The 26,995-nt window shown below is 44.8% G+C and overlaps 1 protein-coding gene across 1 annotated transcript in view; it reads right to left on the bottom strand.

The window, feature by feature from the left end:
- Positions 1–11,228: 11,228 nt before the first annotated feature.
- LOC137345955 (polypeptide N-acetylgalactosaminyltransferase 3-like) overlaps positions 11,229–26,995 on the bottom strand; it is a 50,754-nt gene continuing 34,987 nt past the window's right edge. The window contains exons 8-10 of the mRNA XM_068009213.1: positions 25,383–25,475; positions 24,191–24,343; positions 11,229–11,357 (exon numbers count right to left, since the gene is read on the bottom strand). Of these exons, the coding sequence (XP_067865314.1) occupies positions 11,229–11,357; positions 24,191–24,343; positions 25,383–25,475 (375 nt within the window). The remainder of the gene's footprint in view (positions 11,358–24,190; positions 24,344–25,382; positions 25,476–26,995) is intronic.

Genomic DNA, 26,995 nt, shown 5'->3' with positions numbered 1-26,995 from the left:
TCCACTCTTTCCCCTCCCCCTACTCTTTCCCTCCCCCCCACTCTTTCCCCTCCCCCCAATCTTTCCCCTCCCCACTCTTTCCCCTCCCCCCCACTCTTTCCCTCCCCTACCACCCACTCTTTCCCCTACCCCTACCCCCCAATTATTCCCCTCCCCCCTCCCCCCAACTCTTTCCCCCCCACCCCCCCACTCTTCCCCTCCCCCCTCGCTCTTTCCCCTCCATCCTCCCCACCACTCTTTCCCCTGCCCCCCGCTCTTTCCCCTCCCCCTCCCCCTCGTTCTTTCCTCTCCCTCCACTCTTTTGCCTCTCCCCTCCCCCCACTCTTTCCCCTCTCCCCTCCCCCCACTCTTTCCCCTCTCCCCACTCTTTCCCAGTCCCCTCCCCGCCACTCTTTCACCTCTCCCCTCCCCGCCACTCTTTTCCCTCACCCCTCACCCCGCCACTCTATCCCCTCTCCCCTCACCCCGCTCTTTCCCCTCTCCCCTCCCCCTGCCCCCCCCACTGCTCTTTCCCTTCTCCCCTCCCCCCGCCCTTTCTCCTCTCCCCTCCCCCCTCCCCCCTCTCTTTCCCCTCTCCCTCACCCCCTTCCCCCGCTCGTTCCCCTCTCCCCTCACCCCAACTCTTTCCCCTCTCCCCTACACCCACTCTTTCCCCTCTCCCCTCCCCCTGCTTTTTCCCCTCTCCCCTCTCCCCTCCCACCGCTCTTTCCCCTCTCCCCTCCCCCCACTCTATCCCCTCTGCCCTACCCCCCGCTCTTACCCCTCTCCCCCCCGCTCTTTCCCCTCTCCCTCCCTGCTCTTTCCCCTCTCCCCCCCCTCGCTCTTTCCCCTCTCCCTCCCTGCTCTTTCCCCTCTCCCCCCCCTCGCTCTTTCCCCTATCCCCCCCGCTCTTTTCCCTCTCCCCCCCACTCTTTTCCCTCTCCCCCCCGCTCTTTTCCCTCTCCCCTCCCCCCGCCTGCTCTCTCCCCTCCCCCCACTCTCTCCCCTCCCCCCACCTGCTCTCTCCCCACATCCTTCGCCTGTTCTCTCCCCACATCCCTCACCTGTTCTCTCCCCTCCCCTCTCGCCTGCTCTCTCCCCTGTAACCTCTAATCTGTAACACTACCAATTACTATTGAGATTAAAGCAGCAATCTATAACATTACAAATTACTATTGAGGTTAACAATTAAAGCAGCAATCTACAACACTATAAATTACTACTGAAGTAAATGATTAAAGCAGCAATCTGTAAAACTAGTATGGTTGAAAATGGAGACATGTTGTCGAAGCTGTTGATCTTGCACTCTTCAGGACAAATGCAAGAATAACCAAGGTAAGGGAGAACAACAGCTTTCCTGCATTGAAGAGAGTGCTGATTCGTTGGCAAGTGAATTCTGGTTGGTAGAGGCATTGCCATGGAGAATGCACCAGTCTATGGTTACTGTCTTGGTGCACTGATGCAGTGCATCTTGTAGATGGTACACACTACTGCCACTGTGCATCAGTAGTGGAGGGAGTAAATGTTGAAGGTGGTAGATGGGGTGCCGATCAAGTGGGCTGCTCTGTCCTGGATGGAGTCAAGCTTCTTGAGTGTTGTTGGAGATACACCCATCCAGACAAGTTGAGAGTATTCCATCACACTCCTGACTTGTGTCTTGTAGATGGTGGACAGGCTTTGGGCAGTCAGGTGGTGAGTTACTCACCGCATAATTCCCAGCCTCTGATCTGTTCTTTTTATTTATTTATTCATTTCTGGGGATGTGGGCATCTCTGGCCAGGCCAGCATTTATTGCCCATCCCTAATTGCCCATGAGAAGGTGGTGGTGAGATGCCTTCTTGAACCGCTGCAGTCCATGCGTGTTAGGTAAACCCACAGTGCTGTTAGGGAGGGAGTTCCAGGATTTCGACCCAGTGACAGTAAAAGAACAGCGAAATAGTTCCAAGTCAGGATGGTGTTTGGCTTGAAGGGGAACTTGCAGGTGGTGATGTTCCCATGCATCTGCTGCCCTTGTCCTTTGAGGTGGTAGAGGTCTAAGGTTTGGTAGGTGCTGTCTAAGGAGCCTTGGTGCGTTGCTGCAGTGCATCTTGTAGATGGTACACACTGCTGCCACTGTTCGTCGGTGGTGGAGGGAGTGAATGTTTGTGGATGGGGTGCCAATCAAGCGGGCTGCTTTGTCCTGGATGATGTCCAGCTTCTTGAGTGTTGTTGGAGCTGCACCCATCCATCATACTCCAGTATTGTGCTTTGTAGTTGGTGCACAGGCTTTGGGCAGTCAGGTGGTGAGATACTCACTGCATAATTCCCAGCCTCTGACCTGTTTTTTTTATTTATTCATTTCTGGGGATGTGGGCGTCTACAGGATTCCCTATCCTTTGACCTGCTCTTGTAGCCACAGTATTTATGTGACTGCTACAGTTCTGTTTCAGGTCAATGGTAACCCCTAGGATGTTGATAGTGGGGGATTCAGCGATGGCATTGCCATTGAATTCAAGGGGAGATGGTTAGTTCTCTGTTACTAGAGATGTTCACTGCCTGACACTTGTGTGGGGCAAATGTTACTTGCCACTTATCAGCCTAAACCTAAATGTTATCCACGTCTTGCTGCTTGTCGGCACATGTTCCTTCATTATCTGAGGAGTTGTGAATGGTACCGAGCACTGTGCAATCATCAGCGAACATCCCCACTTCTGACCTTATGATGGAGGGAAGGTCATTGATGAAGCAGCTGAATAATCTCTGGATTACTACCTGAGCCACGTGCAATTTGGCATAGGGTAAATAAGATTAGAGAGGTAAATGCGTGGCTCAAAAATTGGTGTGGGAGAAATGGGTTCCGATTCATGGGACACTGGCACCAGTACTGGGGAAAGAGAGAGCTGTTCCGTTGGGATGGGCTGCACTTGAACCATGCTGGGACCAGTATCCTGGAGAATTGTATAACTAGGGTTGTAGATAAGGCTTTAAACTAAATAGTGTGGGGGAGGGTTCAATTGAAGGGAAGTTTAAAAAGTCGAAAAGCAACGAGAGAGCAGAGGTGCAGGGTTGTGAAGAAGCATATGTGACAGAGTCTGACAGGAAGGGACAGAGAATACGAGCATAAGAGTACAGCAGAAATTAGAACCAGAGTAGGTAAAACTGGTAATAAGTCAAAGCTTAAGGCTCTTTATCTGAATGCACGTAGCATTTGTAACAAGATAGATGAGCTGATGGCACAGATAGAAATAAATGAATATGATTTGATAGTTATCACAGAGACCTGGTTGCAGGATGACCAGGACTAGAATCTTAATGTTCAAGGATATTCGACATTCCAGAAGAATAGGCAGAAAAGGAGGTGGGGTAGCTTTGTTATTAAAGGGAGGGATCAGTGCAGTTGTGAGTAATGATATAGGTGTAATAGATCGTGATGTAGAATCAGTTTGGGTGGAAATAAGGAATAGCAAGGGAAAGAAATCATGGGTGGGAGTGGTCTACAGGCCTCCGAGCAGTTGCCTCTCTATAGGACAAAATATTAATCAGGACATAATGGAGGGGTGTAAGAAGGACACTGCAATTATCGTGGGTGATTTTAATCTGCATATAGACTGGACAATTCAAATTGGCAAGGATAGTTTGGAAGATGAATTTGTAGAGTACATCAGGGATTGATTCTTAGAACAATACATTACAGAACCTACCGGAAACAGGCTATTTTAGATTTGGTAATGTGTAATGAAGTAGGATTAATAAGAGATCTCGTAGTTAAGGATCCTCCAGGGGGAAGCGATCATAACATTGTAGAATTTCAAATTCAGTTTAAGGGTGAACAACTGGGGTCTCAAACCAGTGTCTTCAACTTAAACAAGGGCAATTACAGAGGTATGAAGAAAGAGTTGTCTAAAGCGGGCTGGGAAAATAGACTACAGGGGAAGTCAGTAGATGAGCAGTGGCAGACGTTTAAACAGATATTTCATAACACTCAGCCAACATTTATTCCGGTCAGAAGGAAGGACTCGAAGAAAACAATGAACCACCCGTGGATAACAAAGGAAGTTAGGGAGAGTATCAAATCAAAAATAAAGACGTATAAAGCGGCGAAAGGTATCAGTAGGCCAGAGGATTGGGAATTTTGTAGAATCCAGCAGTGGATGACTAAAAAACTAATAGAGAGAGAGAAAATTGATTCTGAGAGTAAATTGGCAAGAAATAAAAAACAAACAGTAAGAACTTCTACGGGTATGTAAAAAGGAAGAGAGTAGCTAAAGTAAGTGTGTGACCCTTAGAGGATGAGACTGGGGAATTAAAAACAAGGAACAGGGAAATGGCAGATAGTAGAGATAGTAAAGGCATTGATCATAATATACCAAAACTCGCTGGATTCCGGTCAGGTACCAGCAGATTGGAAAACCGCTAATGTGACGCCCCTATTCAAGAAAGGAATGAGACAGAAAGCAGGAAACTATAGACCAGTTAGCTTAACATCTGTCATTGGGAAAATGCTCGAGTCCATTATTAAGGAAGAAATAGCAGGACATTTAGAAAAACATAATGTAATCAAACAGAGTCAACATGGTTTTATGAAAGGGAAATCATGTTTGTCAAATTTGTTAGAGTTCTTTGAGGATATAACAAGCAGAGTGGATAAAGGGGAACTGGTAGATGTAGTGTATTTGGATTTTCAGAAGGTGTTCGATAAGGTGCCACATGAAAGGTTATTACACAAAATAGGCTCAGGATATTGGGGGTAATGTGTTGGCATGGATTGAGAATTGGCTAACATACAGAAGGCAGAGAGTCGGGATCAATGGGTCTTTTTCAGCTTGGAAAGCTGTAACTAGTGGGGTGCCACATGGATCGGTCCTAGGGCCTCAACTATTTACTATCTATATTACTGACTTGGAGGAAGGGACAGAGTGTAGATTATCCAAATTTGTTGATGATACAAAAATAGGTGGGAAGGCATGTTGTAATGAGAGCGCAATGAATTTGCAAAGGGATATAGATAGGTTAAGTGAGTGGGCAAAAACTTGGCAGATGGTGTTCAATGTGGGAAAGTGTGAGGTAATCCACTTTGGTAGGAAGAATAAAAAGGCAGATTATTATTTAGATGGAGAAAGACTACAAAATACTGCAGTACAGAGGGATCTGGGTGTTCTTGTACAGGAAACACAAAAAGGTTAGCATGCAGGTGCAGCAAGTAATTAGGAAGGCAAATGGAATGTTGGCCTTTATTGCTAGGGGGGTTAGAGTTTAAAAATAGGGAAGTCTTATTACTACTGTGCCGGGTGTTGGTGAGGCCACACCGGGAGTACTGCGTACAGTTTTGGTCCCCGTATTTAAGGACAGATATACTAGCATTGGAGGCAGTTCAGAAAAGGTTCACTAGGCTGATTCCTGGGATGAAGGGGTTGTCTTATCAAGAATGGCTAAACAGGTTAGGCCTTTATTCATTGGAGTTTAGAAGAATGAGGGGTGATCTTATTGAAACATATAAGATTCGAAGGGGGCTTTACAGGGTAGATGTTGAGAATATGTTTCCACTGTGGGGGAATCTTGAACTAGGGGACGTAGTTACAGAATAAGGGGGCACACATTTAAAACTAAGATGCGAAGAAATTTCTTCTCTCAGAGGGTGGTGAATCTCTGTAACTCTCATCCTCAAAGAGTTGTGGAGGCTCGGTCACTAATTATATTTAAGGAGGAGGTAGATAAACTTTTGAAATCTCGGGGAGTCGAGGGTAATGCGGAGTTGGCCCGAAAAAGGAGTTGAGGCCTGGGACGAATCACCCGTGATCTTATTGAATGGCAGGGCAGGCTCGAGGGGCTGAACGGCCTACTCCTGCTTTTACTTCTTGTGTTGCGTTCTTGTGATGATTGGGCCTAGGACACTACCGTGATGAACTCCTGCATTGATGTCCTGGTACTGAGATGATTGGCCTCCGAGAACCACAACTATCTTCCTATGTGCTTGATATGACTCCAACCAGTGAAGAGTTTCCCCTTGATTCCCATTGACTCCAGTTTTACTGGGGCTCCTTGATGTCATACTCAGTCAAATGCTGCCTTGATGTCAATCACTCTCACATCATCTCAAGTTCAGCTCTTTTGTCCATGTTTGGACCAAGGAAATAAGGAGATCAGGAGCCGAGTGACCCTGGTGGAATCCAAACTGAGCATCAGTGACCAGGTTATTGTTGACCAAGTACTGCTTCATAGCATTGCCGACAACACCTTCCATCACTTTTCTGTTGATTGAGAGTAGAGTAATGGGGCAGTAATTGGCCGGATTGGACTTTCTTGCTTTTTGTGGATAGGTCATAATGTGGGCAATTTTCCCGAAGCCCAAGTCTTCGGTACTACAGCCGGGATGTTGTCAGGGCCAGGGACAGGCACCAACATGGATATTTGTCAAAATTATTGACCTAGCCACAGACATTTGTGTCATTAATCTGTATAGCCTACATAATACCAAACCACAGTCCAATTTAAAACACATTTCTTCTATTTAGTGAGACACCTGTAGTCATAGAGAGATACAGCACCAAAACAGGCCCTTTAGCCCAACAAGTCTGCGCTGACCACCAATCACCCATTTATACTAATCCTACATTAATCCCATTTTTCCCTTTCACATCCCTGCCTTCTCTCAATTTTCTTACCACCTACCTAAACTAGGAGCAATTTTTTTTACAATGGACAATTTACCTATCAACCTGCAAGTCTTTGGCATGTGGGAGGAAACTGGAGCACCCGGAGGAAACCCACGTGGTCACAGGGAGAACTTGCAAACTCCACACAGGCAGTACCCAGAACCAAACCCGGGTCGCTGGAGCTGTGGAGCTGTGAGGCTGCGGTGATAGCCGCTGTAGTCAGTCTGCCCATGCATTTGATATAACAATGTTACTTGCCACTTATCAGCCCAAACCTGAATGTTGTCCACGTCTTGCCGCGGAGAATTTGAATAGATGCCCATCTGTCATGAGTGATCTTGATCTCTTTCTCTCTCCTCAAACTCTCTTTCTACCCCACCCCCACCCCTACCCCTACCCCTCTGTGTCCATCCCTCTCCCCTCTGTCACCTGTGTTTCCCGCTCTCTCTCCTCCTGTGTCTCCCCGTCTCTCTCCTCTCTCTCCCCTCTGGGTCGCCCCTCTCTCTCCCCCTTTTGTGTCACCCTGCCCCTCTCTTCCTCCTCTATGTACCCATTCTCTCTCCCCCTGAGTCCCCTCTCTCCCTCCTCTGTGTCACCCGATCCCTCTCTCTCCCTATGTACCCATTCTCTCTCCCTATTGGGTCCCCCTTCTCTCTCCCTCCTCGATGTCACTCGATCCCTCTCTCTTTTGCTCTGTGTCCCCCCCCCGCACCCCCCCTTCTCTCTCTCTGTCCCCCACCTGGTGTTCCCCCATCCCTTGCCCCCCGTGTACCAGGAGCAGGAAGACATTGCTGCTCAGCACCAGCTCTGTACTCTGTTAGGAACCTGGGCCTTTGGAGAGCTGAGAATGTGGACTGACTGCCTAAAAGAAAAGCTTGCTCTGGCTCAAAGAAGTCCTCCCTTTCCGGTTGGATCATTGCTTTCCTGTGAGCTAACCGATCTGGTCTACTCACACCGACACTCTGCATGGCTGATTCCGCAGGTCAGACAAGGGCAGGGAGCACTTTATTGGCAGCACCAGTCCCGCCTTCCCCGCTCTCTGCCATCACCGCCCCCTGCCCCGCTCCCATTGATCAGCGCCCCCTGACTGACAGCAGCAGCCTTCTCAGCCAGTCCCACCTCCCCTGCACTCCGTCAGCTCCGTTCCCTTACTTGAAGCCTTTAAACTTGTGTTTTGGAGCAAGACAATTAAAATTACCACAGACCTCAAAATTTTTACCACGGACATTGCTGTCCGTGTACGGACACGTTGCCAACCCCTTGGTCAGGGCCCATAGCCTTTGCTATATTCAGCCATATCTTGATATCACATGGAGTAAATTGAATTGGCTGAAGACTGGCATCTGTGATGTCAGGTCCTCAGGACGAGGCCGAGAGTATGGGAATATTTGTGGATCATCCTCTTCCTCCAGTTAGTTGTTTAATTGTCCACCACCATTTGTGAATGCATATGGCAGGATGGCAGAGCTTTGTTCTGATCCATTGGTTGTGGGATTGTTTTGCTTCGGCTGTTCAGCATGCATAGTCTTGTGTTGCAGTTTAACAAGATTAGCACCTCATTTTCATGGGTTCCGGGAGTCAATATTGAGGACTCCCAGGGTCACTCCCTCCAACTTCATACCACTATGCCACCACCTCTCATAGCCAGTGGAACAGGATGTACCCAGGGATGCTGCTGTAGGAGTCTAGGACATTGGCTGTAGGGTATGAGTCGGTGAGTATAACTATGTCAGGATGTTGCTTGATGTTTGCCTTTGCTCCATGACCTTCTGGTCAGCTATTCTGTGGCCTTGTCCAATCTACACCTTCTCCTTTGTCATCTCTTGCCTCACCCCTGCTCTACTTGGTTATAACCTTTGACATTTCTAATATTTGCCAGTTCCGAAGAAGGGTCACTGATCTAAAACGTTAACTCTGCTTCTCTCTCCACAGATGCTGCCAGTCCTGCTGAGTATTTCAGCATTTCCTGTTTTTATTTCAGATTTCCAGCATCCGCAGTATTTTGCTTTTATATCCTGTGATAGTCGGTTGGTATCACCCTCAGTGTTTGCTACACCTCCAAATTCGATATCATTGGCAAATTTTGAAATGTTGCACTGTATTCCAAGATTCACATTATTTACCTATATTAAAAAAAGCAATAGTCCTTGCACTGACCCTTGGGGATCACCACTATACACCATGCTCCAGTCTGAAAAACAACCATTTACCACAATTCAGTTTTCTGTCCTTAGGCCAATATTTTATCCAGGCTGACATTGACCCTCCTATTCCATGAGCCTCAATTTTGTTAATCAGCCTTTTATGTGGTACTTTGTCAAACACATTTTTAAATTCATATAGACAACATCCACTGCATTCCCTTCATCAATCTTCTCTGTTAATTCATCAAAAAATTCAATTAGTCAAGCATGATCCACAAATCTGTGCTGGCTCTCTTTCATTAAATCAAACCTTTCCAAGAACTTGTTAACTTTTTCACTCATAATTGTTTCTAAAACCTTTCCCAAACTGACCTTTAGTTACTAGGACTGTCCTTACACCCTTTCTTGAATAAGGGTATCATATTTGACACTCTCCAATCTTCTGGCACCTCCCCCACATCTCGGGAAGATTGGAAGATTTTGACCAGCACTTCTGCTGTCTCCACTCCCACTTCCTTTAGCAACCTGGGATGCAAGTCATTGGACCTGGTGACTTATCCACTCTAAGCACAGCCAGCTTTTCCAGTACAACCTTCCTACCAATTTTCACCCTGTCCATTACCTCTACCATCTCTGCTTCTACTGATATTTTGTCAGCATCCTCTTCCTTAGTAAACACTTATGGGTGAATGCAACTTGATGCGAGTTAGGATATGGGCAGCAGAGTTTTGTATGAATTCACATTTGCAGAGGGTATATGTGAGAGGCCAGTCAGCAGTGCATTGGAATAATCAATTCTAGAGGTAACAAAAGCATGGATGAGGGTTTCAGCAGCAGTTGAGCTGAGACAAGGGCGGAATTGGGTGGTGTTCCGCAGATGGAAATAGGCAGTCTTAATGATGGCGCGGATATGTGACCAGAAGCTCACCTCAGGATCAAATACAACGCCCAGGTTGCAAACAGTCTGGTTCAGCCTCAGGGAGAGGGATGGAGTCAGTGGCTATAGGGAGCAAAGTTTGCGAAGGGGACTGCAGGCTTCAGTCTTCCCAATATTTAATTGGAGGAACTTCTTGCTCATGCAGTACTGGTTGTCAGACAAGTCTGATAATTTAGAAATAGTGGAGGAGTGGGGAGAGAGGTGATGGTGAGATAGAGTTGGGTGTCATCAGTGCACGAGTGAAAAGTAATGCTGTGTTTTTTGGATGATGTTGCTGAGGGGCAGCATGTAGATGAGAAATAGGAGGGGGCCAAGGATAGAACCTTAGGGGAGACCGGAGGTCACAGTAGGGGAACGGGAAGCAAAGCCATTGCAGGTGATTCTCTGGCTATGACTGGATAGATAAGAATGAAACGGGCAAGTTCAGTCCCGCCCAATTGGATGACAGTGGAGAGGCATTAGAGCAGAATTAAAATTAGGGATAATTAGCTGCAGCGGTCTAAAGCTCCAGTTTTATGGTGTATTGGCCTGCAAAACAGTCTCTTTATGGCCTAATTGAGGTAAGACGATTAACGGATTTGATCGAGTTGCTAGAAGCTATTTCCTCTGATGGGGAGCTTCCAGAACAAGGGGCCGTAATCTTCAAATTAGAGCTGGGCCATTCAGGAGTGAGGTCAGGAATCACTTCTTCACACAAAGGGTAGTTAAGATCTAATTAAATGGTGGAACAGACTTGAGGGGCTGAATGGCCTCCTCCTGTTCCTTCTGATGTCAGACAACATCATTATTATGTGTTTTCACTTTAACAGTCAGTTTAATCTTTGAAAGTATACAGCAAAGGCACACAGGAAAATTGTTTTGAAACAAAAGCACAAAAGTAATTACTGGTGAGACATTCCAAGTATTCGGAAAGCTGCAGAGAGGCTGTGGTCATTCTTAAAATATCCTTCGTAACGCTTCTCAAGCTTGTACATTTTGTACCACAGACCTCTCGCCCTCTCGTAACACAACAAAGAACATTTTGGAAAGACAATAATCAGTGCACTGTGAGGGATTGCTGCGTGACAGTACACTCCTGTTTTGGCTCGGTTTAACAAACCTCAAAGCTCCAACTTAGGGTTACAAACCTCCTCCAAAAATGCTCTGGAATCTCCAGGAACTAAAGATTAACCTCCAGGACACAAAACCCAGGAGAAAAAAATTGTAACGGCTTTATAATAATTGTGTTTCTTTAAAACAAAAAATTTTCAAACACTTTTGTTATCTAGTTTTAAAAATATTGAGAAATCCTGACTGTCATGAATCATCCAATCAAGTAACAAAGAGTCTGTTTGCATTCTGATTGGTGTTGGAAGGCAGGGACGGACAGGTCAAGTGACCAATGGCGGGAATGTGGGGGCAGGTCAGTTGGAGACAGGAGGGTCATGTGATAAAATCTCCAGGTATACGCCAACCAAAGTTGGCAGCCCTAAGCTCCACCGGTGCAGATACACTGCAGAGCAAGTTGCATTGCCCAGACAGTGACAGGCAACTGTCTCAGTTGATGCTTTTCCTGACGAAATTCCAGTGCTGTTGCTTGTCTGCTGGATCACACAGCATCATTTTCACATAGTCTTTCTTCACAGACAGACACAGGCCCAGCGCAGGGTTCAGTATCATTCCATCCTGGGGGAAATAAAACAAGAACGACATTAGTCATCTCCCAGGAATCAATCTTGCAAATCTTTTCTGCATCCTCTGTAAAGCCTTCACATCCTTCATATAGTACGGTGCCTGCCCAGAATGCAGATCATTCAGTAATTGGGAAGACAGGAAATGGCCTTTCAGCTCCCCAAGCCTGTTTCATCACCTCTCAATTAGATCATGGCTGATTTGTATCTTAAGTCCATCTACCTGCGTGATTCCATAACCCTTAATAACCCTACCTAAAAACATTACATCAATCTCAGCTTTGAAATTTTCAATTCTCAAGGGCAATTAGGGATGGGCAATAAATGCTTGCCTAGCCAGCGATGCCCACATCCCCCAAATGAATAAATAAATAAAAACATAGACGATCACTCGCAACAGATTTTGGGGGGGGATAGAGTTCCAGATTTGTTCTACTCTTAATGTAAAAATGTGTTTACTGACATCAGCCCTGAGAGGCCTGTCTTTAATTTTCAGGTTGCGCCCACTTTTCTTCTCCCAACAGAGGTAATAGTTTCGCTCCATCTATTGTTATGAAACACACTGTTAATTCAATCCCGTCCCTCTACAGATCGCCTAACATATCATTTTAAACTAAAGATTAAATTAAAGAAAGACCCAGCCAAATCGTACCATCTATTAATCCCCGAATGAGGCCAACCAAACCAGGCGTCTTTAAATCAATAAATTGACTGTATAATTAGAAAAATTTAATTCTTAGACGATACTAAGACATAAATAACATTTAAAATAGAAAAAATTTGAATCCTTGCAAATTTACGGTCCAATGTTGCTTGAAGTCCTCACAGCCATCTGATGGGAAAAAAAGGTTATTCAATAGTAGAATAGTCCGTAGTCTAATTCCAGCAGTAAGTGATGCTTTCCTTCTCCAGCGATGAATTTCAACAAATAACGACTTGCCAGCACTTTATAAATGAATCAATTTGCTTTAGAATTTTTGAGGGATAAAAGATTGTCAGAATCTAACGGCCGTTCTTTCACTTTAAATTATCAGAGATCTCTGTTTTGGCTTGACCTTTTTCGAATTTTGAGAGATAATAATAAATAAACAGACTAACTTCTCTTCCTTCAGTTGAAATGGGTTGAGAGCCCTTCCTTCAGGTGCTAACACACAGCTGTCTGTCTGTGTCCCCTGTTAGAATAGGCTGTTTGCACTAAGAGACAGTTCAAAATTAAATTATAACAAATGTATCTCTCGGAGATCAGTCCGAGTGGCTGTATCCAAGGCAACAAGAATGCATTCTTTGACACAGTCTTTAGAGCTTGCTGGCTTAAAGCAGTATGGCTCTTTTTCCAGCCTTAAAGGCACACCGCATTCTTCCCAGAAAGAAACTACAGGATCATAACACCTCCGCCCCGGCGGAATGAAATGCTATTCCTGGAATGCATTTCGCTACAATGGGTAAAAAAATACAATTTGAAAAAAAAAGCTGACACATTTTTTTTCTTTTTACAGGCACACAGTACTAATAATTTACAGCATTCTCATCACCATCCACATAGTTAAATCAACGACAAAGCATCAGCGATAACATTATTTTTCCTCAGATGATAAGGCTGTAACAACAAACTCCATCTAAAGGGTCCAGCATTTTAGTTCTTAAAATGTTCCACAAATGTTAATGGGTTATGGTCAGTGTATATTAATATCTCCTTATAGTCCTGACAGACATATACCTCAAAATGTTTGAGAGCCAGTAAAAGTCCCAATGTTTCTTTTCCAACAGTGGAATATTTTTTCTGATGACAATTTAGTTTTCTAGAAAAATACCCTACTGGCTTCTCTATGCCAGATTCATCATCTTGCAGTAGGTCTGCACCAACCCCCAGGTCACTAGCATCGATCACTAATTTAAAGAGTTTAGCAAAATTTGGAGCAGCCAACACTGGCTCATTAGTTAGGAACACTGGTTACCACCTGATTCATTAATCTTTGAAAAGTTGCTGGGGCATTTATTAGCCCAAATGGCATCATCCAGTACTGATAAAGACTGTCAGGTATTACAAAAGCTCTAGGAGTCAAAGGAACTTGCCAGTATCCCTTTAACAGGCCAATCTTAGTAAGAAACTTAACACTGCCTACTCTGTCGATGCAGTCTTCTAAATGCGAAACTGGGTAGGAGTCTGCTTGGTTACATAGAAACATAGAAAATAGGAGGAGTAGGCCATTCAGCCCTTCGAGCCTGCTCTGCCATTCATTATGATCATGGCTGATCAGCCAACTCAGTAACCTGTTCCCGCTTTTGTCCCATATCCTTTGATCCCTTTAGACCCAAGAGCTATATCTAACTCCTTCATGAAAGCATACAATGTTTTGGCCTCAACTGCTTTCTGTGGTAGCGAATTCCACAGGCTCACCATTCTCTGGATGAAATTTCTCCTCATCTCAGTCCTGAAAGGTTTACCCAGTATCCTTAGACTCTGATCCCTGGTTCTGGACTCCCCCACCATCGGGAACATCCTTCCTGCATCTCCCCTGTCAAGTCCTGTTAGAATTGTATAGGTTTCTATGAGATCCCCCCTCACTCTTCTGAACTCCAGCGAGTATAATCCTAACCGACTCAATCTCTCCTCATATGTCAGTCCCGCCATCCCAGGAATCAGTCTGGTAAACCTTCGCTGCACTCCCTCTATAGCAAGAACATCCTTCCTCAGATGAGGAGACCAAAACTGCACACAATATTCCAGGTGTGGCCTCACCAAGGCCCTGTATAATTGCAGCAAGACATCCCTGCTCCTGTACTCGAATCCTCTTGCTATGAAGGCCAAAATACCATTTGTCTTTGCTGAATTCTAAACTGCTCCCATTCCTCAGGTCTGTTGTTTTTTTCTGGTGAATTTGTATGCCTCTTCCTTGGATCTAATGTTATCTCTAATTTCCCTTGTAAACCATGGTTTGGTTACCTTTCCCATTTTACTTTTGCGCCAGACAGGAATAAACAATTGTTGCAGTTTATGCGCTCTTTGAACGTTTGCCATTGCCTATCCACCGTCATCCCTTTAAGTAACGTTTCCCAATCCATCATAGCCAACTCGCACCTCACACCTTCATAGTTTCCTTTATTAAGATTCAGGACTTTAGTCTCAGATTCAACGTCACTCTCCATCTTGATGAAGAATTCTATCATATTATGGTCGCTCATCCCCAAGGGGTCTCGCACCACTGGATTTCCAATTATTCCTCTCTCATTACACAATCCCCAGACTAGGATTGCCTGTTCTCTGGTTGGTTCCTCAACGTATTGGTCCAGAAAACCATCCCGTATACACTCCATGAATTACTCCTCTATGGTAATCTGACTAATTGGATTTGTCCAATCTATATGCAGATTAAGGTCACCCATAATTACAGATGTTCCTTTATCGCATGCATCTCTAATTTCCTGTTTAATGCCATTCCCAACATCACCACTACAGTTTGGGGGTCTATATACAACCCCCACTAAAGTTTTTTGCCCCTTCATGTTTCTCAGCTCTACCTATACAGATTCCATATCATCAGAGCTAATATCCTTCCTCACTATTGCATTAATTTCCTCTTTAACCAGCAATGCAACTCCATCGCCTTTTACTTTTTGTCTGTGCTTCCTAAATATTGAATAACCCTGGATGTTCATTTCCCATCCCTGGTCACCCTGCACCCACATCTCCGTAATCCTGACTATATCAGACCCGTTTACATCTATTTGCGTGATTAGTTCATCCACAGCATTAACTTTTCTATAATCTATATAAGATCGGGTTGGCCCGTCAGGTTTAGGTACTAGAACTACTGGCGAACCTCCAGCTAGGTTTGATCAAATTGTTTTCCAGCATGTACTGGATCTCTGCTTTCACTTGGGCCTGTTTGTCTGGATTCAAGCGGTAAGGATGTTGTTTTAAAGGAACGGTTCCCCCTATAACTACATCATGTGTGGCTAAGGTTGAACATCCCGGCTTATGCCTACTCTTTTAAACGTTGTGAAAAGCCTGGTTAGGTCTTCACGCTGTTCTGCCTCTAAGTGTAAAAGCATATGGTCTAATTTTCCTCGCCATTCTGTATTCGCTAATCTGACAGTTGGAGGTTCAATCTGAAAATTTCCTAGGCTTACTTCTGCCTCATCCTCACTATCCTTTTCCTTCTCAACAGTCCCAATTACCTGACATACCTGCAATAATATTGTTTGAGCATATTAATGTGACACAACCAGTTCTTCTTCTGGCGAATAGGGGTGTCAATCAAGTAATCTACCTTACCCACTCTTTTGATAACTCTATATGGGCCACTGAACCATGCTTTTAATGGTTCGCCCTGTAATGGTCACAACACTAATACTTCGTCCCCTGGTTAAAAATCACAGGCTTTTGCATTCTTGTCTGCCCATCTTTTCATATTGGCTTGGGATGCTTTAAGGTGTTCCTGAGCCACACTACAAGCTTTCGTGAGCCTTTCCCGAAACACAGATCATACTTCAGTACAGAAGATTCATTCTTTTGTTCCAAGAATCTGTCCTTTATACATTTTAGAGGACCCCCTACTTCATGTCCATAAACCAATTCAAAAGGACTGAAGCCTGTAAACTCATTCAGTGAGTCTCTGGTGGCAAATAAAAGAAAGTCTAGTCCTTTATCTCAGTCATGTGGATATTCATGACAGTATGTTCTAATCATTGTTTTGAGAGTTCAGTGGAATCTCTCTAAGGCTCCCTGTGACTGTGGTTGATATGCTAAAGGTTTCAACTGTCTAATCCCCAAATTACCCATGACTTCTTGAAATATCCTAAACATGAAATTAGAACCTTGATCTGATTGAACTTCAAGTGGCAATCCATATCTTGTAAAGAATTGGGTTAACTTTTCTACCACTTCTAGCAGTAATTGTCCTCAAAGGACAATCGAGTAGCCATATCCATGATAGTAAGTATGCATTGATGCCCCGCTTTTGTTTTCGGCAAGGGTTCTACACAGTCTACCAATACCCTGCTAAATGGTTCCTCAATCACAGGTATGGGAACTAATGGTGCTGGTTTTATTGTAGGTTGTGGTTTTCCCACCATTTGACAGGTATGGCATGTCCTACAAAATTGCCTCACATCCTTTGTAAGACCTGGCCAGTAATAATGCTGGCTTATGCGTGATTTGGTCTTCCGAATTCCCCTATGTCCTGCAAAAGGAATGTCGTGTGCTAACCTTAATAACCCTTGTCGATATTTAGGTGGTACCACTATCTGTTCAACAACTGTCCAGTCTTCGTCTGCAGGCCTATGAAACAGTCTCCGTTTGCCATACAATAGCCTTCCGGAACTCCTTTCACCTCAGCTTGACAATGCCGTCTGTGCTATTGGTATATCTCTGGATCAGCTTGCTGTGCTGCAATGATAGACGATCTGTTAAACAACTCATTTGGTTTATCTAAATCCCCAAATAAGGTTTCAGATGCCTGATTATCTATTTGTGGTGCTCCTTTTACCTCCGACAATGGATCCTGTTTAGCCATTGCTCGGGTAACTACACACGCGGGAAATATTCCTGGAACATGTTCCTGTAATTGCTCCATTTCCTTAATTTCACTTGGTTCCTCTGTAACTATAAGAGAAACTGATACTTTTGATCAAGCCAAATCATTTACTAGGAGTAGATCAATTCTCTTTACTGGTAAACTATGGACAATACCGACAGTTACTATCCCAGATATTAAGTTACTCTTAGGCGTACTTTATATAAAGGTACGGGCATATATTCCTCGCAAATTCCATTAACTAAAACTTTAGCATTCAAGGCTCTCTCTGGTAGAAACCTCATATCTTTCCCCAGCAAGAGTGTTTGAGTCACTCCTGTGTCCCTGAGTATATGATAAGTTTTCCTGCCTCATTTACAGGATACAGAGTTACTCACCCCTTTGACAAAAAATTAATTATAACTCTCAGGTATTTTGTTCTTAACCTCTGTACTCCTTTTAATTTTAGTATCTGGTTTCACATTCACAGTTGCCATTAAAGCTATAGCCTGGTCTGCTATGCTCTCAGTCAGAGTCTTCTCCTCTGCACTAACTTTGCATACCCCAAGTCCTGTGGGTTTACCTCGCAATTTCCAGCACTCTGAACGAAGACGACCCGTTTTGTTGCAATGATAACACTTTGGCTTGCGAACCTCACTTCTACCCTCAGCACCTTCCTTTCTGACCTGAGGTGGTGATCCTGGGGCATTCCCAGATGTTCCTTCTTGTCTCCAGCTACTTGCCTTCCTTTCTCTCGCCCACTTTCTATCCTTCTTGGATTTATGGGGGTGATGGACAAAATATGTTGGCATATTCACAAGCTCAAAATCATCAGCAATCTCTGCTGCTTGCCGAGCTTTCAAAACTTTCAGGTTATCTATATGAGTTCTCACGTCTGAAGGAATGGAGTTTTTAAACTCTTCTTAGAGAATCAATTCTCGAAGGTTCTTATCTGTGGTTTCTATCTTTAATGCCTGTATCCAACGGTCAAAATTCATTTGCTTCATCTTCTCAAATTTTGAATATATCTGTCCAGCTAATCTCCATACCATAAGTTCCTAAACTTCTGACGATAAGCTTCAGAGACTAACTCATACGCAGCGAGAATAGCCTTTTTTGCCATCTCATAATCTGCAGAAGCCTCTTCAGAAATCATGGCATAAGCTTCATGAGCTCTGCCTACCAGCCCATCCTGCATGAGCAATGTCCAGCTTTCTTTCGGCCGTTTCATCTGTTTGGCTATTAGAACATCGAACATAGAACAGTACAGCACAGTACAGGCCCTTCGGCCCACGATGTTGTGCCGAACCTTTAACCTACTCTAAGATCAAACTAACTACCTACCCTTCATTCTACTATCATCCATGTACCTATCCAAGAGTTGCTTAAATGCCCCTAATGTATCTGCTTCTACTACCACCGCTGGCAGCGCATTCCACGCACCCACCACTCTCTGTGTAAAGAACATACCTCTGACATCTCTCCGAAACCTTCCTCCAATCACCTTAAAATTATGCCCCCTGGTGATAGCCCTTTCCACCCTGGGAAAAAGTCTCTGACTATCCACTCTATCTATGCCTCTCATCATCTTGTACCCCTCTATCAAGTCACCTCTCATCCTTCTTCGCTCCAATGAGAAAAGCCCCAGCTCCCTCAATCTTTCTTTGTAGGACATGCCCTCCAGTCCAGGCAGCATCCTGGTAAAATTCCTCTGCACCCTCTCTAAAGCTTCCACATCCTTCCTATAATGAGGCGACCAGAACTGAACACAATATTCCAAGTGTGGTCGAACCAGGGCCTTATAGAGCTGCAACATAACCTCACGGCTCTTAAACTCAATCCCCCTGTTAATGAAAGCCAACACACCATACGCCTTCTTAACAACCCTATCAACTTGGGTGGCAACTTTGAGCGATCTATGGACATGGACCCCAAGATCCCTCTGTTCCTCCACACTACCAAGAATCCTGTCTTTAAGCCTGTATTCCGCATTCAAATTCGACCTTCCAAAATGAATCACTTCACACTTTTCCAGGTTGAACTCCATCTGCCACCTCTCAGCCCAGTTCTGCATCCTGTCAATGTCCTGTTGCAACCTACAACAGCCTTCCACAATATCCACAACTCCAGCAACCTTCGTGTCATCGGCAAACTTGCTAACCCAGCCTTCCACTTCCTCATCCAAGTCAATTATAAAAATCACAAAGAGCAGAGGTCCCAGAACAGATCCTTGTGGAACACCACTGGTCACCGAGCTCCATGCTGAATACTTTCCATCTACTACCACCCTCTGACTTCTATGGGCCAGCCAATTTTGTATCCAGACAGCCAACTTTCCCTGAATCCCATGCCTCCTTACTTTCTGAATGAGCCTACCATGGGGAACCTTATCAAACGCCTTGCTAAAATCCATATACACCACATCCACTGCTCTTCCTTCATCAATGTGTTTTGTCACATCTTCAAAGAATTCAATAAGGCTTGTGAGGCATGACCTGCCCATCACAAAGCCACGCTGACTGTCTCTAATCAAACCATGCTTTTCCAAATAATCATAAATCCTGTCTCTCAGAATCCTCTCCAATAATTTGCCCACTACCGACGTAAGACTGACTGGTCTATAATTCCCAGGGTTATCCCTATTCCTTTTCTTGAACAAGGGAACAACATTTGCCACCCTCCAATCATCCGGTACTACTCCAGTGGACAGTGAGCACGCAAAGATCATCGCCAAAGGCGCAGCAATCTCTTCCCTCGCTTCCCGTAATATCCTTGGGTATATCCCGTCTGGCCCCGGGGACTGATCTGTCCTCATATCATTCAAAATTTCCAGCACATCCTCCCTCTTAACCTCAACCTGTTCGAGCATATTAGTCTGTTCCACGCTGTCCTCACAAACGACCAGGTCCCTCTCACTAGTGAATACTGAAGCAAAGTATTCATTTAGGACCTCCCCTACCTCCTCCGACTCCAGGCACAAGTTCCCTCCACTATCCCTGATCGGCCCTACCCTCACTCTGGCCATCCTCTTATTCCTCACATAAGTGTAGAATGCCTTGGGATTTTCCTTAATCCTACCCGCCAAGACTTTTTCATGCCCCCTTCTAGCTCTCCTAAGTCCATTCTTCAGTTCCTTCCTGGCTTGTAACCCTCTGGAGCCCTGTCTGATCCTTGCTTCCTCAACCTTAAGTAAGCTTCCTTCTTCCTCTTGACCAGCTGTTCCACATCTCTTGTCATCCAAGGTTCCTTCACCCTACCATCCCTTCCCTGCCTCATCGGGACAAACCTATCCAGCAGTCGCAGCAAGTGCTCCCTCAACAACCTCCACATTTCTTTCATGCATTTCCCTGAGAACATCTGTTCCCAATTTATGCTCCCCATTTCCTGCCTAATAGCATTGTAATTCCCCCTCCCCCAATTAAATATTTTCCCATCCCGTCTGCTCCTGTTCCTCTCCATGACTATAGTAAAGGTCAGGGAGTTGTGATCACTATCACCGAAATGCTCTCCGACCGAGAGATCTGCCACCTGGCCTGATTCGTTGCCAAGCACCAAGTCCAACATAGTCTCCCCTCTAGTCGGCCTATCTACATATTGAGTCAGGAAACCTTCCTGGACACACCTGATAAAAACTGCTCCATCCAAACTATTTGCACTAAGGAGGTTCCAATCATTACTAGGGAAGTTGAAGTCACCCATGACAACAACCCTGTTACTTCTGCACCTTTCCAAAATCTGCCTCCCAATCTGTTCCTCCGTGTCTCTGATGCTATTGGGGGGTCTATAGAAAACTCCCAATAAAGTGACTGCTCCTTTCCTGTTTCTGACTTCCACCCATAATGACTCAGTAGACAAACCCTCCTTGACGACCTCCCTTTCTGCAGCTGTGATACTATCCCTGATTAACAATGCCACTCCCCCACCTCTTTTACCTCCCTCCCTATTCCTTTTGAAACATCTAAACCCCGGAACATCCAACATCCATTCCTGCCCCTGTGATATCCACGTCTCTGTCATGGCCACAACATCGTAGCTCCAAGTACTGATCCATGCTCTAAGTTCATCACCCTTATTCCTGACACTTCTTGCGTTAAAATAGACACACTTCAACCCATCATACTGGCTGCAACTTTTCCCTGTCAACTGTCTAACCTTCCTCACAGACACTCTGCACTCGGTATCTGCCTGTTCAACAGCTGCCCCATCCACTGATCCATGGCTCCGGTTCCCATCCCCCTGCCAAACTAGTCTAAACCCTCCCGAAGAGCTCTAGCAAACCTCCCGCCCAGGATATTGGTGCCCCTCCAGTTCAGATGCAACCCGTCCTTCTTGTACAGGTCCCACCTTCCCCAGAAGGTATCCCAATGATCCACATATCTGAATCCCTCCCTCCTGCACCAGTTCTGTAGCCACGTGTTCAGCTGCACTCGCTCCCTGTTTCTAGCCTCACTAGCACGTGGCACCGGTAACAATCCTGAGATTACTACTCTGCTTTTTTTCAAAAGATATGAAAAATGCCTCTACGTTCGTTTCCTCAAACTTAGGAAGAGCCTGTATAAATTGAAACAACTTCTCGCTGGGTCCTAATCTAAATTCAGATTCTTCCTGACCCAAATTTTCCCTGGATTCAAGACTACCCCTTTGCCTTAGTTCCATCTCTTTTAACTTAAATTCCCTCTCTTATCTTTCACTTTCTCCGAAATTCAAGTTCAAGTTTTCTTAATTTTATTGCTTTTTCTTTTTCCCAATTCAAGTTTTTTTCATTTCTAACTGAATCCTAGCCAATACCACTGCATCACTCACGGACCTACTACCTTCTTGTTTCTCATATTTCCTTTCTTGTTCCTCGTATTTTCTTTCATCTGTATCATCATCATCTTCTACTACTAATTCCAGATGTTCCGCTATTATGTCAATTATCTCTGCTTTCTTGGCACCTGATTTCATTTCCAATCCCAATTTCACTGCCAATTCTTTTAATCTGCTCTTAGTTAAAGTTATCATGTCACTCAGAGAAACATTCTGCTTTCCCAAAAACTCTGCTACAACAACATATCAATGGTACAGACTGTACCTTATTATACAAGAGACCTAGTTCTTTTAATTTCTTTGTAATTGGTGTCATATCAAGATCCCAACAATCAAATTTCCAATTGATATGATCCCAGACTCGACAGCAATTGATATGATGCCAAACGCAGGATCCCAATTTAAATATGTTATCAGAAATGAGTAATTACTAAGATTCCAAAAGTGAGCCCTCCAGGTTAGTCTGATTCTGATCCCAGACACGAGCCACCGAATTAAATATGATTCAACTGCGAGCAAGCCCCCAATTGAGATATGATTCAAATCTCAGACGAGAAACCCAATTAATATGTGATTCAAGTCCTGGATGAGCCCCCAATTAATATGTTACGACCGACCACTCCAGTCAAAGCACCCAAGCAAAATATACGATTCTGATTGTGGTGGGAGAAACGCACTGTTAATTCAAGCCCGTCCCTCTACAGATGGCCTTATATATCATTTTAAATGTTCCAAATTAAAGAAGGACCCAGCCAAATTGTACCATCGAATGAGGCTAACCTAACCAAGTGTCTTTAAATCAATAAATTGACTGTATAATTAGAAAAACTAAATTATTAAACACTACTAAGACATAACTAACATTTAAAATAGAAAAAATTAGAGTCCTTGCAAATTTACAGTCCAATGTTGCCTGAAGTCCTCACAGCCGTTCAATGGGAAGAAAAGGTTCTTCAACAGTCGAATAGTCCGTAGTCTAATTCCAGCAGTAAGTCATGCTTTCCTTCTCCAGCGACGAATTTCAACAATTAATGACTTGCAAACACTTTTTTAATGAATCAATTTAGCTTTAGAATTTTTGAGGGATAAAAGATTGTCACAATCTAACTTCCCTTTCTTCACTTTAAATTATCAGAGATCTCTGTTTTGGCTTGACCTTTTTAGAATTTTGAGAGATAATAATAAATAAACAGACTAAATTTTCTTCCTTCAGTTGAAATCAGCTGAGAGCCCTTCTTTCAGGTGCTAACACACAGCTGTCTGTCTGTGACCCCTGTTAGAACAGGCTGTTTGCACTCTAAGCCAGTTCAAAATTAAACTGTAACAAATGTATCTCTCAATGCTCAGTGGCTGCATCCAATGCAACGAGAATGCATTCTTTGACTCAGTCTTCAGAGCTTGCTGCCTTAAAGCAGTACAGCTCTTTTTCCAGCCTTAAAGGCAAACTGCGTACTTCCCAGAAAATAAAACTACTGGATCATAACACGATGAATTCCTTTAACCGTCTTCAACACCTTCATCAAATCACCCCTTAATCTGCCACATTCGAGGAAATATGAGCCTATGAAACTTGCCTCAGAATTTAACCCTATTAGCCCCCATATAATCAGTGCTCCACCCGTTCCAAAACAAACATACCTTTCCTGAGAATGCAGGGCCCTGAACTGAATGCAGCTAATCCAGGTGGGGTCCACCAGAGCTTTGTCAATCATACCTGAATACCCCAATCCTGTAAGTGACTGGGATTGATTTTACACACAAAATTTGTTTGTAACTTTCCTTCACTAATTGCCTTTTGCTGGAGAATTTACCCTGCTTTTATAGGTGGAAGTTGCTGTAGTTTCGTTCATCTATTCTGTTTGCCGTAGTTCACAGAAGTTCAGTTGAAATAGACCCTGTAGACTGTTTCCCGTAGTGTGCTGTTTAGAGTGTCTGACACTGTCCCACCCAATCCCAGAGGGGGAAAGGACAGTGTCTGACCCAGTGCCCACCCAGTCCCAGAATGGGAAAGGACAGTATCTGACCCACCACCCCACCCAGTCCCAGAGGGGGAAATGACTGTGTCTGACCCACCACCCCACCCAGTCCCAGAATGGGAAAGGACAGGGCCTGACCCACCGTCCCACCCAATCCCAGAGGGGGGAAAGGACAGTGTCTGACCCACTAAGTCCCACAGGGGGAAAGGACAGTATCTGACCCACCGTCCCACCCAATCCCAGAGGGGGAAAAGGACAGTATCTGACCCACCACCCCACCCAGTCCCACAGGGGGAAAGGACAGTGTCTGACCCACTAAGTCCCACAGGGGGAAAGGACAGTGTCTGACCCACTGCAGCACCCAATCTGAAAATGCAGTTGATATTTAGCTTCCCTCCAGTGCATGTTGGAATTTCCGGGACAGCTTGTGGCTCGAGAAACATTCAGATTGGAAAAGATCCACCCTGGGACCTTCGCCAGTTGCAGAATTGCGGTGGCAACCCACGTCCCAGAAAGCTCGCACTCACCTGTTTGATCTCGAACCTCTGGGCCGGCGGTACATTAACGACTCCCCCGTAGGCGGCACATTTGACCAGCAGCACACTCAAAATCCCAGCCTGCAGGCACAGGCGGTGGGGGGATTTGGTGAGGATTTCGCCATGGGATGAGTACTGAAAGTTCTGTGGGGATTTGGGGGTAGAGAGAGTGAACATGGTGAGGGTGAGAATTCATTTTGGGTCCTGTTATCAAAGAACGTGGGACTTGCATTTAGACAGACTCTTTCCCCAATGTCCCAGAGCGTTTACCGCCAATGAAGTACTTTTTGACGTGCAGTCGTAATGTAGCAAACACAGCAGCAAACTGCGCACAGCAAGATCCCATACACAACAATAAATAGATCATCTTTTTTTTTTGAGCGATGCTGGCCGAGGAATAAGCATTAATCAGGGCAGTGGCGCAGTGGTAATGTCACTGGACCAGCAATCCAGAGCCCAGGCTAATGCTCTGGCGACGTGGGTTCGAATCCCACCACAGCAGATGGTGAAATTTGAATTCAATTAATAAATCTGCAATTATCAAGCTCGTCTAATGATGAGTATCAAACCATTGTCGATTGTTGTAAAAACCCATCTGGTCACTAATGACGTTTAGGGGAGGACATCTGCTGTCCTTACCTGGTCTGGCCTACCAGTGACTCCAGACCCACAGCAATGTGGTTGACTTTTAAATGGCCTCACAAGCCACTCAGTTCAGGGGTAATTAGGGAGGGATTTTGAATGCTGGGATTTTGAATGCTGGCCTGGCCAGTGACTCCCACAAATGAATTTAAAAAAACTTCCCTGCTCTTCTGCAAAATACTGCCATGTGATCTTTTTCAACCACACGAAAGGACAGACAGGGTGTCACTTAGCATTTCAGCTGAAAGACAGCACCTTTGACAGTGCAGTACTGCACTTGGAGCATCAGCCTCGATTATGTGCTCAATTTTCTTGAAAGGGACTTGAACCCACAGCCTTCTGACTCAAAGGCGAGAGTACTACCCACTGAGCCACAGCTGGCTAGCTGCTGTGATTGTGGCCAATGCAGACTAGGGATTGAATCCTGCACTTTCTGGTCTGTACGGTTACACCAGGCACTGCCCACAGCCACAGTGCACTGGACACATTTCAAGTTTTCCCTCGCTGTTATTTCCTGGGCTACTCCCACTTGCCCGTTTACCTGACGTTCCTCAAGTCTGTGGCAGGGATACATAAACGCAGGCCGTCTAGCCAGTCCAAAGGTCAAGCAGAGCTGGCTCTCTCTGTTAATCAGCTGGAACAGTAATACACAAGTGTTACAGATGTGTTCAGGGAAGAGCCACTGGTGTAAAATCACACTACAGCACCAGCTTTGCAATTGATTTGTCTTGAGAATGCTCGTCCATGCTGGTAACCTCCAGATGTGACTGCTTCACCTGAGACCAGTTAATTCAGCACTGACCTGGGACGAAGCCTCGAAACTGGAAATTGGATACTCACCAATACAGCCCTGGAGGGAGCCCTGGAACATTCTGAGATACTTAACAATGTATTATCTCCCATGTTTTTAAACTTATCCTTTTATTCCCTTCATCTGTGTATCATTCCCAGGCTCAGAAAGAAATGTTATTGCGGAAACTAAAAGCTCATGTGTCGGGGGTAACATTTTGGCATGGATAGAAGATTGGCTAGCTAACAGGAAAGTGATAGTAGGCATAAATGGGTCATTTTCTGGTTGGCAAGATGTAATGAGTGGTGTGCCACAGGGATCTGTGCTGGGGCCTCAATTTTTTACAATTTATATAAATGACTTAGATGAAGGGGCTGAAGCTATGCTTGCTAAATTTGCTGATGACATAAAGGTAGGTAGGAAAGTAAGCTGTGAAGAGGACATAAGGAGGCTCCAAAGGGATAAAGATAGGTTAAGTGAGTAGACAAAGACCTGGCAAATGGAGTATAATGTGGGAAAGTGGGAAATTGTCCATTTTGGTAGGAAGAATAAAAAATAGGCATATTATCTAAAGGGTGAGAGATTCCAGATGCAGAGGGATCTGGGTGTCCTAGTGCATGGATCGCAAAGGGTTAGCATGCAGGTACAGCAAGTAATTTGGAAATATAATAGAATGTTATCATATGTTGTGAGGGGAATTGAATACAAAAGTAGGGAAGTTATGCTTCAGCTATACAGGGCATTGGTGAGATTACATCTGGAATACTGTGTACAGTACTGGTCTCCTTATTGAAGGAAGTTCAGAGAAGGTTAACTGGACTAATATCTGGAATGGGTGGGTTGTCTTATGAGGAAAGGTTGGACAGGCTAGGCTTGTATCCTCTGGAGTTTAGAAGAGTAAGAGGTGACTTGATTGAAACATATAAGATCCTGAGGGGTCTTGACAGGGTGGATGTGGAAAGGATGTTTCCTCTTGTGGGAGAATCTAGAAATAGGGGTCACTGTTTAAAAATAAGGGGTTGCCCATTTAAGACAGAGATGAGGAGAATTTCTTTCTCTCAGAGGGTCGTAAGTGTTTGGAACTCTCTTCCTCAAAAGGCGGTGGAAGCAGAGTCTTTGAATATTTTTAAGACAACAGTAGATAGATTCTTGATAAGAAAGGGGGTGAAAGGTTATTGGGAGTAGGCAGGAAAGAGGAGTTGAGGTTACAATCAGATCAGCCACGATCTTATTGAATGGGGAGCAGGCTCAAGGAGCTGAGTGGCCTACTCCTGTTCCTAATTCACCACTTCGTATGACTTACATTTAGATAGCACCTCTGATTACCTAGATTTTGTGCTCAAATCTCTGCAGTGGGACTCGAA

The sequence above is a fragment of the Heterodontus francisci genome, chromosome 29, assembly GCF_036365525.1.
Source record: "Heterodontus francisci isolate sHetFra1 chromosome 29, sHetFra1.hap1, whole genome shotgun sequence".
Classification (NCBI taxonomy): domain Eukaryota; kingdom Metazoa; phylum Chordata; class Chondrichthyes; order Heterodontiformes; family Heterodontidae; genus Heterodontus; species Heterodontus francisci.
This window is presented reverse-complemented; position numbering and strand designations above follow the sequence as displayed.